At 40.9% G+C, this 15,372-nt stretch overlaps 1 protein-coding gene across 1 annotated transcript in view; it reads right to left on the bottom strand.

Moving 5' to 3' along the window:
- Positions 1–3,306: 3,306 nt before the first annotated feature.
- LOC147882956 (uncharacterized) overlaps positions 3,307–15,372 on the bottom strand; it is a 159,908-nt gene continuing 147,842 nt past the window's right edge. The window contains exons 14-17 of the mRNA XM_087400766.1: positions 4,797–4,856; positions 4,521–4,694; positions 3,926–4,035; positions 3,307–3,759 (exon numbers count right to left, since the gene is read on the bottom strand). Coding sequence (XP_087256892.1) covers positions 3,594–3,759; positions 3,926–4,035; positions 4,521–4,694; positions 4,797–4,856 — 510 coding nt within the window. The 3' untranslated portion in view covers positions 3,307–3,593. The remainder of the gene's footprint in view (positions 3,760–3,925; positions 4,036–4,520; positions 4,695–4,796; positions 4,857–15,372) is intronic.

The raw sequence follows: 15,372 nt of genomic DNA, 5'->3' as shown, positions 1-15,372 counted from the left end.
TGTTGATAGTTGTGTAGAGACTCCCATTATAAAGTATATTCAACTCATTTTACTTGAACATTGAGGATATCTAGGTGACCAAGCCTTCCCTATCAAATTTGCCATAGCATTCTACTATCATGACCTTTTAGCATTACCATAGAGCATAGTTTCTTATCTGCAAAGTACTATACTTGCTCCTTTTTCCCCTAATGTTATGTAGTCCTTGGATTCCTTTGCCTATAATGATACATGCGCTTTTTTGTTATCCCACATTATTTGACAAAACTTATTGTACTTCCTTATATCTTATGTGGTACTTCCAGTTATATTCTTGACATTCTTGTTTGTCTCACAAACTTTTGACTACATCTTCCAATTAGCTTCATATCTAACTTCTTATATAGATCAACTTCATAGTGCACGTTGACTTGTGCATGTAAAACTTTGGCTTAGCCATTAGGAACATACAGTAATTAACTCCTTGACCAAGTGGACTTCTTTCTTTATTGCATGGTTCCATCTTGCCTTTAGTTTGTTTTTTGGGCATTCTTCCCAAAGGAGAAGGATGATCACAACTTAAGAGGGGGAAGTGAATGTAAATGTATAGAGTTTAAGGTATCCTCATTGTACAAACTTTTGTTACATAGTCTTTGTGCTCATGCAACTCTTATATTTTTCTTTTTTCTTTTTTAATGTTGGTTGTTATCATATGAGCCAAAAAATCAAAAGATATCTTGTACATGACCCTCTGCACATTCTAGTACAATTTAATAGCGAGTGTTGAGAATGTTTGCACCATCGAGGTAGGGTCCATGGGAGAAGCTGTAACCCTAACCCTTATAGGTGAACATGTATATATTTAGCATTCTTTGGAATACAACAAAGTGTATAGTTAGTCATATCTTGTGGACTCCACTCTCTCCCCCCCCAATCCTTAAATAGGTAGAGTAACGAGAGATGACTACTTCTAGCATCTCAATATCAACGGAGAAGCATATCAAAAAGAGGATGGAGGGAATGATATGAGATGATTATCTCAACTATCTCAATATGAGATGGAGGAGCATATTGAAAAGAAGCATATAAGCCCTCCAATTGCCTTCTAGAATATCTATTGATGCATGGTGTATGTCTATAGGAAATATAACTTGAGGGTAGCATAGCTTTATTAAGATGACACGATCCTTTCACAAGCAAGATTTTGGGTAAGAGTTGATGGGATACTTTTCTAAAATCCTCCTTATAAATGCATAGCATTTGGATAGTTCCCATGCCATCCATCTAGTAGTTGATTGAGATGCAATTTGATTTTTTCCTTGGTGAACATTTTCTTTAGTGGAACTTCATTGCTAGTAGATCTCCCTGAATGAAAAGAATTCAAAAACATAGAAATTAGTGGAAAACCTAGGAGGGAAGGTGCAGGAAAGACTGGTGGGTTAGAAAGGAGAGTGATTGATGAGGACTTCAATCTGTTTATAAGGGAGGGGCCCCATCCCCTCTTATTTATAAGAGTAAGAATTTAAAGCCCTTTACTTTGATAGTATCTTATTTAAAAACCTCTTACTTTATTTCTTTCACCGTATCTTCTTATAGCCCAGTGAAAAGACCCTTAGTAGGTAAAAAATGTCTTGAGTTCAAGTCCCTACATGAAATTTTGAAGCTATCTCTTGACTTTGCTTAGTTGGGATATCACCCCTTTTAACCTAAGAAATCATATTGAATTTTTCAATTTTGAACATAATATATTTTGAAGTACATGTAAGTAGAATTGGAAAGGTAAAAGATTTTCTATTACTTTGAGTAGTTGCAAAGTACTAATTGAATGATTGAAAGAAACACAACTTCATTGTGTCACATTCATTATATTCTACATATTAAGGAGGAAACATTATTGCAAATTTCACTACACTTCACTAGCTTGCATCCTTGGAAGCATCACAAAAATAAAGGAGGGAAAATAGAAGACCCTTTAAGATGATTGGACTTTACTCATTGTAGATATTTCTACTTATCTAAATGTAAATTGAATCCTCTGCATTTTCATATAAGGTTTATTTTTTGAATTTGTTTGCCTACCAAGATGACATTCTAAAGATTGGGTATTGTGTTTGCATACTTAGATTGGATGATCTGGATCTTCATATAATATCTTTTGAGTTTGTTTGATTACCAAGATGAGATTCTAGAGAATTGGGTATTGTGTTTGAATAGATTTGCTAAGATCTCGATGGTATCTTGGCAATGTGTAAGGCTAGTCTGGCAAGGACCACTAATAGAATCCAAGGAAGCACGCAACTTTGTGCTTATGATGTGCCAATTCGTCTGAAAGCATGCTTTAGCAGTTGAAGAGAAGAAGACGATAGCCAACTTTCCCAAGGGTTTGTTTTGGGCATTTTAACCTAATCATAGGATTGTCCTACATGGTAAGCCGACGATCAGACACATCAAAGAGACACGTAGCTCTTGGAGTTCACCATGTTGAGAATCGTGAATGTCCAAAGTAGTTAGCTCAACACATACGTATTTCGCATGATTGATGTATGACGATCAAACATATCAAAGTGCCACGATTGCTTCATATGTCAGAAAGTGCCACGTATGCTTCATATCTCATCTTTTCAAGTTCACCATATTGAATTTGAAAGAAGTCAAATCAACACAGATGTATTGAACTCAAATGATCTTATCCATATGTATCATTTCGTTAGAAGTGAATAAGTACACATAGTTGACATCTGATCTACTCAAAATTTTATTAACTCTGTAAGGGAAGAAAATATGAAGATACAAGATACAACTATTGCTAGTTTATAGCTTTAGCTTTAGCACCAGTCACACAATTTAATCTTCATCTTATGAAGATTCAATTGAGGAGATTATATCCTTGGGTGCCCTACTTTTTACATGAGCAATGTGTCAAATGGACTATCATAACATTGTGTATCTTTTGTGCATGATGAGCCCTTCATTTTGTATGGCTATAAGGAAATTACGTCATCTAGTTTTGTAATGCTGAGTAAATTAAAACAATGCTCGTGGATTAAAGTATGAGCTGCATTACTACTTATAGATATCTTCCTATCTGGATTCTAGAAATTTAACTAGTTTTGATTATTTTGAATGATTTCTAGCAAGCCAAAATTTGGCAAATTAAGCAAAATCTAAGATTTTCTTCTTCAAAATTGAAAATTGAAGTGAAACATTTTGCTTCTTGAATCTACTCCACCAGCTCATCCATTTTAGGCAATATATGCTCTAAGTAATATTTATTTTTGACATCCTACTTATACAACCCTTTATAGTTAGCACATGCTTGCATATTCCCGCCTTTCTTTTTTAAATAAAAGAACTTCCAGCAATAGCTTAGCATATCTTGAAGATATTGTGGACGATTGACAAAGAACTGAGTCTCCAGACAAAATTTTGATACAAACGTCGATGCGTTTATAGCAAAGACAGCATTGAAAACAGTTCAAAAAAGTAATTGAAATTGATACCACATATTTGGGTGGTATTTTTGATATAGATGCATTTACCTCTACATTGAGCTCTCATTGCTGACAAAGAGAGGGGTGATGGTAATCGGCATAGTCAACTCAAACAAAGCTTTCTCATCGTTCAGGAGATGAAAAGAATATAACAAGGAAGTACACAATGAATCCTGCAAGCAGGATCCCCCCATAGACAAAAGCCTGAGAAGACTGCATGGGAGTTATGGATTCTAATCTGCAGCACTTTAGTTTGTCTCTTCCTTTCATCAGCATATGATCCACATATCTGTTCAACACACAAAGAACATTGAACAGATTCAGCTAACCATTTTCAATGTCTTTGAACACAGAAATATGTCCCGAACCTTTAAACTCCTTATAAACCTTTCCTAATGCTTCCCTTATTATTTTGTTGCTTGTACAAGAAAGACACATTTCTGAGTTCTACTCACTGCTGCGTGTAGATTGAAGTCCTCAAGATTTCCGAAGAATTATGGTGAGCATCCTGTAGTTGGTGATTGTACAGCATGGCAGAGAGCTCAACTAACTGCTGCTCCAATTTCTACAGGATCCGAAGTGAAATCACGTTACCATCAAGGAAGCCTCTAGAAAACATTGGCTCATTAGCATAGAAAAAAGAAGGCAAATGGGTAAAGGGAAAGGTGATTTCGCAAAAGAACCCCAGAAACTTACACGTCTCTTTTTTTGTCTTCGTATGCATGTCTCTGGATTATTTAACTAAATACTAAACACATGTACACTCTCCTTCCTGGCACTCCCAACTTGTAGCCTTGTTAGCCTCAAGGGCCTGTTTGGTCCTCCAAAGATGTTCATAAAATCTCTCTGTCTCTGTCTCTCTTTTTCTTCCCTCCCCCCCACACATCTAGTGAGTTCTTATTTTAATTTCAGCTTAACATAGTTCGTAACCTCTACTTCAACTAAAGGGGGATTTGGTCACATGATGTATTATTAGATGGTCTCATAGGCGCCTGACCTCTCTCTCTCTCTCTCTCATCATTTGCAGTAGGTAACGAAGAATGAACTCACATCAAGGTAGCCTTCCAAACGTTCAATAAGCTCATGAGGCAAAGGATCCGGGAGGTTAGTTGTTTTTTTGTAAATTTTATCAAGCCACCATTCTGCAGCAGCCTTCTTCGACTGGCTCTTGACAGGCTCTCCAAGAGGGGTCCTCAGGTGCTCACTAACAAAGGCCTGTATAGTCTGTCCAAAAGACCAAAACATTTGAAGTCCTTGATCAAGCTCAGAATACCAAAACCAAAACCCTTTAAATACAAATACAAGTAGACAGGAACAGACATATACCTCTGTCATTCCCCGTACATTTCTAAGAGCCTTGTCAACTCTTGCATAAATGGAATTCCTCTGCACGTATCAACCTCGGAGTCAAATTCGTTTGAAGAAGTTCGAAGAGCACACAAATTCATGTCTGAACTTTCTACAAAATACACCATGTATCTTGAAACTTTTTAGTGACTTACAGCAATCACAATGCCCTACAAAGACTCCTATTCTATGTTGAACGAAACGTTTCTGTGCAAGAAACGTGGTAGCTTTGAAACATTTCTGAAACGCCATTTGCGTTAATAGGAAACGGCAGGGGTAGGCTGGACGTGTGCGCAAGGCGAGCAATTGGATTCTTGGAGGGCATATAGCAAATGATCCTTGAAGATGCGATTCGTATAGTGCATTGAAATTAGTTGTCACCCATGTAGATCGTCTACTCCGAGTCTTGTGTTACTTCTAAAGCCTTCACTATGCACTCCCCATGATAATGCAAGCCTGCCATCATCTCTTGTCAATACCTACTCTTGTCGGCTTTTCCTCAGGAACACTTGTAGATTAGGCGTTTCCAAGTTTCAGAAACGCCCAAATTTTGGAAATGTTAGGAAATGGGGTTTCTAAACTTTTTTGGACGTTTCCTGCAACTAAGCTCCTGTTTACAAACAAAAAGTTCAACTTTCTTATCATCCCAATCCCACAAAAACTGGCTGCCGTGTTTTTAGACATGTTTGTACATGTTTCTTCCTAGACGTATATATCCATATCTCTGTATACATACGTCTTTCTCCCCCTCCCCCTCTCTCTCACACACACACACTTTTCTTTTTGTGAAGGCCATTTGTCGTTAAATTACATGTCTTTCTCCCCCCCCTCTCTCTCTCTCTCACACACACACACACACACATTTTTTTTGTGAAGTCCATTTGTCTTTAAATTACAAAGAAGAGTCCTAAAGCAAGGAGAGAATGCCTAAAAAAGCCAAAGAGAGAGAGAGTAGGATCACCAAAGACTTTACAATTCCTATATGTCCATAAAGTCCATAGTGCCTAGTAGCGAACCCACACACACACACACACACACACACCCTCTTTTTTTGTAAAAGAACCTTTCATTAAGAAGAATGTACATTCATAGCTGTCCCAACGTGATATAGCTACTACGCATAAACTAGTAGAAAGGCGGAAAAAATAGTCATAGTTGCTCCGGCAAAAGCAGCTAGTACTCCAACACTAAAAGCAGTGGAAGAACACTTCTAGCTAGGCCAGAGGAAGATCTCCCATGAAATGCACGTCTCAAAGGGAGTGATGCAAGGAGGGACGGAATTAATGATAAATATTCACAGAGGAGTGTCCATACATCTGAGAGTTACAAGAATGACACAAAGTGAAACCAGCCTTCCGTAACCAAAGGGTGGTAGAATCCACTTTAACCACATCATATACAGTAAATAATCAAACTAACAATCACCACATATTAAATCACAGGGAGCTAGAGTGCTCCTACTCAGAAATAAAGACACCGATTGGCCCCAAACATTGGCACCCCTTGTGGTATTTCTTTAATATTCATATAAAGACAATAGGATGATTACAAGGTCTCTTGAAAGCTGCACCATAGGAAAACCATTGTCCACAGACTTCCAATATCCTGCAGACCCAGCAATTTGCATCAGACAGATTGCAACCATTTGCCCTTTGGTTTGGGCTGGTCATTTGCAAGACAACTCTTTGCAAGGGGTCCTCTGATTGGACAGCTGTTTTCTTGCACGTCATTTTTTGGAGAGACACTTGTGCATTTTGCTAGTGTTTGAGCAGCCATCTTGGCATTGACACTTGCAGGCATTTGCTGTCATTTTTGTTCTGACATTTGCAGCTAGTAGTCAAATACTTCGGCAGCCAGCTCTTTGCATTGTAGCCTTGAGGCTGTGACATTTGCAGGCACCTTTTTTTTGGGGGACCCATTTTCATTTGCAATGGCAAACCATACATTTTTTGGGATGCTTGCTGCTGAGGGCCATGGGTAACCCTAACCACTATTCTTTTGATCAGCTTGTTTCCCTATTCCTGCAGGAGGAGCAGAGTCGCCCAAACAGGGCTGCTTCCACTCATGTAGATCAAGCCTTTGCTATTGATCACAAAGGCAAAGGAAAAGGGGGAAAAATTTACAGCAAGCCCAAACCTACATCTTGTACCTCATCCTCTTCCTCTCCTGCTGATGGGAAGAAGAAACACTGCAATTATTGTAGGAAACCGCCAAAACCAAAGGTTAAGGATTCAAATCCCTTTTCTCCTGATTACCTAGCTTGGTACGAAGAGGTTGTGTTTCTTTACCACAGTCATTGGATCCTATATGGTAGAGGTAGATATCCCTATGGGTTCCCCGATTCCCGAGAGAAATGGTGTGCGGGGCGTGAAACCCGCTCCAGAAAGAGAGAACCCTCAAAGTGAAGCGCGCAAAAGCGCTTCTCCGGAGATAAAGTGCTGAGTGAGTGCCGGAAGCGTATTGCTTAGGAGGAGAAGAAGCAGGGACAGCTACGACACCAAGGTCTTGTTCTGCAAAATTTGGTCTGGGCATGCATTATCGTTCCGTCTGGCACCTCATTACTTGTATGCTTCAGCCTTTTCAGCCCATCCCACCTTTGGAACTTCATGATTGTCTTCACGATTGGACTATTTTATCTTCAGGGTTGTCATGCCGCCCTTTGAGGTTGTCTCACATTAGTGTCCCTTCTCTTTACAAAGTACTGCTGCCTCCGCCTTGGGCTTCTCACAGGGTGACTCAGATTTGGCATATTGAAAGATCTCCCAAGTGGTGCAGGAAGAGATCGAGACAAATTTGGCACTCTGAAGTTCCTCTCCGTCAACAGTTTTTCTTTTGGAGAATTTTATTTGGAGTTTTTCCTCTGGGCAGCTTTTGGCTCATCAACATATTGCTCCAGCTGCTTGCCATCATTGTTTGGCCTCACAGGAGACTGTATCTCACATCTTCTGGCATTGTCCTCATTCCAGTGATTTCTTAAACTTCCTAGGGCAACGTTTGCGAGCTTGTTTTCCTCGTGCTACTTTTGGGAAGTTCTTCTGGCTTTCTGGGATACACCCGCCTCGACACGAATTTGATCTGTTTTTTCTTTAGGTTCGCTACTGGGCACTATGGACTCTATGGAAGGATCGTCTTTTTTCCGGCACTCTTTGCAAAAATCCTTGTTTGATTGCTTGCAATCGCATTATATTGACTATGAGGTGTACTTATCATATAGTGAGATTTTCTCATGATGTAATTGTGCTGCCCTTTTTTGGGTTAGCTTCTCTGTAATATAATCAGTCATAGTTTTCACCCAAAAAAAAGTGTGTGTGTGTGTGTTCTCCTCCTCTCAGCTCTTGTTTGCGTCATCCCTCGTCGTAACTGTGTGTTGTGTGAGAGTTTTGAGGGTGTTTTTCGGGGCTTTTGTCACTCTTTTCTTCTTCTCTAGGTTTTGTACTTTTCTGCTACTCAACTCTTTTCCTAACAGCCTCTATCAATAATTTTTCTCTATCCCTACACCTTTTAGTCTTGTTTCCTCTTTGTTATATAGACCTCTTGCGGGCTTTTCTCTGTCATCTCTACTTATCCAGGAGTTCATGGCCACCACAAAGATTTACACGCATAAGAAACAGAAGCAGGTTATGGGTCAGGATGACCCCCTTCATGACTCTGCAGAGACTTAGCTTGTCTATGAGGTGATGCATGAGGGATTTGAAGACACTCGAAAGAGTTGGAAGGATCCAATTTCCACCACGGGCATCATGGTGGACGTGGATGATATTTTTGATCCTGTTAAGGAATATGCCAAGCATGCCATTATTATCTTTTTTCCAGGACGTCGTATGCCTGCTACTGCAGATGTTGGTAACTGGTTGACTAGAACCCTGGGTGGTTGTTATGTCAAAAAAGTGCATTATGCAGCAAGGGGCTTTTTTGAAGTGATCATGGCAAATGAAGAGCATAGACAGATTTTATTGGAGCACTCTCCTCTCTTCTATGGGCAGTAAATGGTTCATGTGTTGCCCTGATCACCTACCAGAGATTATCAGGCAGTGATCACACAGAGATGCCCTGTCTAGGTGGAAGTTGTGGATTTCCCTCAATGTCTGGCCACTCTTTTGCCAAAAATTGCAGCCTCAAAGTGGTTTGGCCACCACAACCTAATCGCAATTCAAGGAGACATCTTTGAATTCGCATCAATATATGCTCCTCAATCTTCCGGGAATCGAGCTTTGATTTGTGATGCTATGCATAAATATCCATGGCAGCATTGTGCTTTTATCTGTGGAGATTTCAATAATGCCCCACAACCGGGAGAGAATACCTCCGGCCACACTCACATGTTGGCTTCTTAAAAGCAAGCATGGTCTGATTTTTTGCTTCGGTTGTCTCTGGTTGATCCATGGAAGGAATTGCAGCCCATGCTTACAGGCTATACCTTTCAGCATAATGCTCAATCTTCATATCAGGCACGCTTGGACAGATGGTATCGAGTTGATCCGCAACATTCTGATGCCTTCACTTGTCAGCTTCGGATTGACCATGCTTTCACATACTCTGATCATGCTCCTCTTTGGCTGATGCTCTAAAGCCATGGTTTCTGATGCCATTCAGCCTCTTTCCCATCAGATGCACATTGATCTGGATTATGCATGGCAAGCTTTTGTTGCAAGAATGCAAGCAATTATTCGGGATTATGGTAAATCCTACATGCAGGCCACACGGGAAACCGTGAAGCATGCTGAACACACTTGCCAGAGTTTGACTGAACTCAGTCATCTTCGGCCTTTTTTATCGGAAGAAAGCATGCTATTATGTCAGGCTAAATTTTGTCTCCAATCGAATGATCAAAGAAAGCTTGCTAAATGGGAGACCCAATCTCGGCAAAGGGATTTTTTGGATAAAGGTTGCTCTTCCAAGCAATTCTTTAAAAGTTTGGATTACAAAAGACAGGCTGCTAATATTTGTCGGATCCAGATGCCTCATGGTTCTCGGTCCTCATCTCGCTCAGAGCTACTGCTTTTTGTGTGCAGCACTTTACATCTCATTTTGGACATGTGGACATTCTTTCTCCTCAAGTTGTGTCTGCCCGCCAACTTCTTTTGCAGCATGTCCATCCCATTCTCTCTAATGCTCACGCTATGGAATTGGAAATTCCTTTCACAGAAAGAGAATTGTCAGATGCTGTTAAATCCTGTGGCAGATGGAAATCTCCAGGATGGGATGGTCTCACTCTTGAAATTTTTCTTGCCTTTTGGGATATCCTCAAGCCTACTTTGCTGCAAATGGTTAATTTAGCATGGAAAAATCAGCAAATGCCTATGTCATGGAAAAAAGGACTTGTCAAGCTCCTTCCAAAAAAGCAGATACATGATTCGCTCGCTCATTGGAGACCAATAACGCTCATGCTAGTCATTTACAAGATCGTAGCCAAAATGGTTGTTGATTGTATTAAAGGTTATTTGCATGATGGGCTGCATCCTTCGCAATATGGCTTCGTTCCCCGTAGGCATATCACAGATAATATTGCCAATGCTTATATACGCTAAATACACGCAATAGGATGTTCTACTCTTACAGGTGGATATTGCAAAAGCCTTTGATACAGTTTAATGGGAATTCATCTCGCAAACAATGCGAGCTTTGGGATTTGGAACAAAAATGCAGCAGATTATTTACTAGCTTTACAGGGATAGCAATGCAGCTTGCATTCTTTCTGGAGATCTCTCTGATGAGTGGACTCTTCGTTGTTCGGTCCGTCAAGGATGTCCCCTGAGTGCTTTATTGTCTGCCATTGCTACTCATCCCTATGTTGCAATATATTGATCATCTCGTGGCTACACGCTCCCTTTATGGTTTGGAATTAAATGCAAATCGCAGCATGGTTGCTCAAGCCTATGCTGATGATTCTTTCTTTACCCTAAAGAATACGCAGAATGATCTTTCTTCTTTGATGCAAGCTCTCTCTGTTTATGGTTTGGCAACTAGTCTTCATGTAAATTTTCAAAAGTCCAAGCTACTTCAATTGCATTCTAAAGACTCGCATAGTCTTTTGTAGCCCAGGGAAATCATTCCACCCACTCACATTGTTCGTCATCTTGGTTACCCTTTGGGGTGGGGTCTCACTCGTCGTCAACAAACTGATTGGGTAATGGTCAAGCTTCGGAAAATGATAGAGCATTGGAAATTGGCAACATGGCCTTTGCATGTTCAGCTTCAGATAGTACAGTCCATTCTTGTGGCTTATAATCAATTTTATTTGCCATTGATCCTGCTCACCAAGGCAGATCTTGCTTCTTTCATGTCTGCCATTATGGAAATCTTCTGGCGTTCCAAACATGGCAGAAAGAGTCTCTGGCTGCTTTGAGTGCATCAACTTTGTTCTCCTAAGATGCATGGTGGTTTGAACATCACGAATATCCAGGTGCACATCCTTGCTCACAGGGGAAAAATGTTACTGCAATTTCTGCAAGGTGATCAGCCTTGGGCTCTTATGATTAGATCTCTGGTCACACATATCAGTATTTTTGCCTTTGGTCACTGGCAAATCAATTACTGGGATTTCTTATTTGATCGCATCGATGGCACTTTGCCTGGCTGCCCTTTGGTCTCCAGTTTGCTTCTTGATTGGAAGCACGTCCTCTCTCATCGTGAATGGCATGGTCGACAATCTTTGCTGGGTAATTCTTTGTGAGCTGAAAGCATTCACTGATCGGCAGTTTTTCAGTCTCCACTGGCTTTACAGGAACCTCACCATTCCTACTTTGTTTCTTTCAAGGGCATCACTTCCATTGCTGATGTTATTCATGATGATGGCTCTATGCTACCTTTTTCTTTGGCAGCTACACGGTATGGCTTGGGCTCTCATTATCATGCTTTGTGGCAACAAATTGCTTATATGCTTTCGCCTTTTGTTCTGATTCCTCCTTTGGAACTTCAAGACAGGTTGGAGGATTGGGCTTTGACTTCCCTAGGGTTCTCTTCTCACCCTTTTAGGCTATCTCAGATTACGGTGCCTGCATTGTATAAAATAGTTTTGCCTCAACCTTGGGTCTCAGAGAAAGGCAATTCTATTTGGCGAATGTATCGCCTAGCCAAGTGGTGGAGAAAGAGATTGCGGTAGCTTTGGGCCTACAAAACTCCTCTTTGGCAACAGGTCTTCTTCAAGCAATTGCTTCTGGGCATTTTTCCATCTGGACAGATGTTGGCTCGTAGACACATTGCTCCTGCTCATTGCCAGAGATGTTTGAGTTCTCAGGAGACTGTGCCTCATTTATTCTGGTTTTGTCCATGTTCTCATGAGTTCATTGATCTTCTTCGGCAATGCTTGCGAGCGAGATTCCCGACTGTTCCTTTTGGGAAGTTTTTCAGGCTCTTTGGGAAGGTTTTCTGGTTCATTTTGAGGTCGCTACTCTTGTAATATAATCAATCAAAAGTTTTCACTAAAAAAAATAAAAGTGTGTGTGTGTGTTTGGGTTCGGTACTAGGCACTTTGGACTCTCTGGAAGGATCGCAATCATAGGGTCTTTGGTGATCCTGTTTTTTCCAATCTCTCTTTCTTCAAACACTCTTTGCAGCAATCGCTTTTTGATTGCTTGCAATCTCATTCTTTGATCATGATGTATATTTGTCCTACACTGAGATTTTCTCTTGATGTATTATAGCTCTCCCTTTCTAGGATAGTTTTTTTGGTAATATAATGACTCAAAGATTCCACAAAAAAAGTGTGCGCGCTTCACAGACTCCCTTGTGGCCTGCATGTAGGATTTACCATAATCCCGAATAACAGCTTGCATTCTTGCAACAAAAGCCTACCATGCATAATCCAGATCAATGTGCATCTGATGAGAAAGAGGCTGAACGGCATCAGAAACCATGGCTTTAAAATCAGCATGGTCAAGGTAACCATTATTTATCAGCAAAAGGCATCTGCAAGCCAATCTATCATCCGGAAAGTCATGCAAAGAAAGCCTCAGCCAAAGAGGAGCATGATCAGACTATGTGAAAGCATGGTCAATCCAAAGCTGACAAGTGAAGGCATCAGAATGCTGCGGATCAACCCAATACCATCTGTCCAAGCGTGCCTGATATGAAGATTGAGCATTATGTTGAAAGGTATAGCCCAGAAGCATGGGCTGCAATTCCTTCCAAAGATCAACCAGAGACAACTGAAGCAAAACATCAGACCATGCTTGCTTTTCAGAAGCCAACATGTGAGTGTGGCCTGAGGTATTATCTCCTGATTCTGAGGCATTATTGAAATCACCATAAGTAAAACCATAATGTCCCCACGGATGTTTATGCAAAGCATCCCAAATCAAAGCTTGATTTCTGAAAGATTGAGGAGCATATACTGATGCAAATTCAAAGATGTCGCCTTGAACAAGGCATTGTATGATCATCCATCAACCATGGTGATCATTGAAGGTCACAAGAGGGTGAAGATCATGCTTAACCAAAAAGGCTACCCCAGAGAAAGAATGCTCTCCAGCATAGAAAATGTCATAACCAGCAAAATGTCCAAATTTACCAGCATACATATGCTGATTATGCTCTTGTAAAGCCACTATATCAGGCTGCAATTGCCATATATATAGCCAAACGAGTTTCCATTTTCGACCATCACACAAACCCTGTACATTCAAAGTGACACATTTAAGATGATCAAGCATATTTACAGATATAGGACAAGTATGTACAACAGCAAAAATGCGTTCTATTTCTACATTTCCACCTCAGTAGCCCTGAGAAGAAAACTCAGCCTGAGGAGAAGACAATAAGGCAGCAACTTCCTCTTGTGGAAAGAGGGTATGATTAGCAGTCACCGCAGTCCAAGTCACACCAATGCCAGAGTTTTCAGCTGGTGTTTTTCCCTAAGAGGAGGCACCATTCCAAGTCCGGGAGGGCGAAGGTCTCCTAGGTGAGATGACTTTTCTTGGGGTTTGCCAAGCATAATTCAATTGTTTTTCCTCCGCTTGAGGATGAGAGGCCGAAGGGACAAAAAGAGGAGCATCACCATTCGAAGCAACAGGTGCTTTCTTGCCAGAAAAAACTGTTTTACCCCCTTAGGCTTCATAAGAGAGGAGGCATTAGAATTCTTGTTCGGAGGCGGTGACAATTCAGCCTACAATGGCATTTTGGGAGCACATGAAGGGCATTGTGAAGCCATATGCCCGAACTTCTTGCATTCAAAGCAAGCACTTGCAAAGAGACCCCATTTCAATTTATAAAAGGCATTGCCCATTGAAACATTATTCACTGTGATCGAATAAGAGTCTGGGGTTGGATTGTCTGTATCCCATAAAATGCAAAATCTATTTGAATTGCCATTAGGCTGTGGTGGGCAAACCACTTTGCCAAGAGAGACTCCAATTTTTTGCAAAAGAGAAGCCAGACATTGAGGGAAATCCACTACTTCCACCCAGACAGGGCATTTCTGTCTGATCAATGCCTGATAATTTCTGGTAGGTGACTAGGGCAACACATGAACCATCTACTGCCCATAGAAGAGAGGAGAGTGCTCCAATAAAATATGTCTATGCTCTTCATTTGCCACAATCACTTCAAAAAAGCCCATTGCTACATAATGAACCTTTTTAACATAGCAACCACCCAGGGTTCTAGTCAACCAACTACCAACATCTGCACTAGCAAGCATACGTCCTGAAAAACAGATAATAATGGCATGCTTGGCATATTCCTTGACAGGATCAAAAATATCATCCACGTCCACCATGATGCCCGTGGTGGAAACTGGATTCTTCCAACTCTTTCGAGTGTCTTCAAAACCCTCATGCATCACCTCATAGACAAGCTGAGCCTCTGCAGAGTCATAAAGGGGGTCATCCTGACCCATAACCTGCTTTTGTTTTTTGTGTTGCACTGATCTCTCTTCTGAAAAGTCTTTTCATAAGGACAATCCGCGATTTGAAGGTGAGGAAAAGAAGGCCCAAGAAAAGAAGAAGCTTGAAAGAGAGCTGTAGAAGAAGGAACCCAGAACTAAAAGGGAGGCTCTGGATTACAGGAGCAAGAACGAAGGGAAGGAGTAGGAAAGAGTGATGGAGTTGAAGGAGACAAAGGGAAAGAAGACTGTATGGAAAGGTCTCACAATACAGAAGCTGTACGTGGTAAAAAGTACAAAAGCTGTACGGGATAGCAAGGGATAGAAAAGCCTGGCAGTACGGAATAGAAAATGAAGCTGTATGGAATAGAAGACGACAGAAAAGCTGACGGCACAGGACTGTACGGAACAGAGAATCTGTACGGAAAAGAGAAACTGTACGGAAAAGAAGAGGACATGATAGGCTGACAGTACGGAAAGAAAATGGACAGCAGAGTCGTGGAGGCAAGCTAGATCATGGAATCTATATGGACGGGGCTAGATAGCAGCAAACGGGTAGTCTGCCATTATAGAAATCTTCTGGCGTTCCAAACATGGCATAAAAAGTCTCAGGCTGCTTTCAATGAATCAACTTTGTTCTCCTAAGATGCATGGTGGTTTGAACATCACAAATATCCAGGTGCACATCCTTGCTACAATTTCTGCAAGGCGATCAGAGCCTTGGGCTCTTATGAT

This window comes from Dipteris shenzhenensis, chromosome 29, assembly GCF_047967505.1.
Source record: "Dipteris shenzhenensis isolate YYH24624 ecotype China chromosome 29, Dip_SZ_1.0, whole genome shotgun sequence".
NCBI classification, from domain to species: domain Eukaryota; kingdom Viridiplantae; phylum Streptophyta; class Polypodiopsida; order Gleicheniales; family Dipteridaceae; genus Dipteris; species Dipteris shenzhenensis.
Note: the sequence above shows the minus strand (reverse complement) of the source record. Positions and strands in the feature narration are given on the sequence as shown.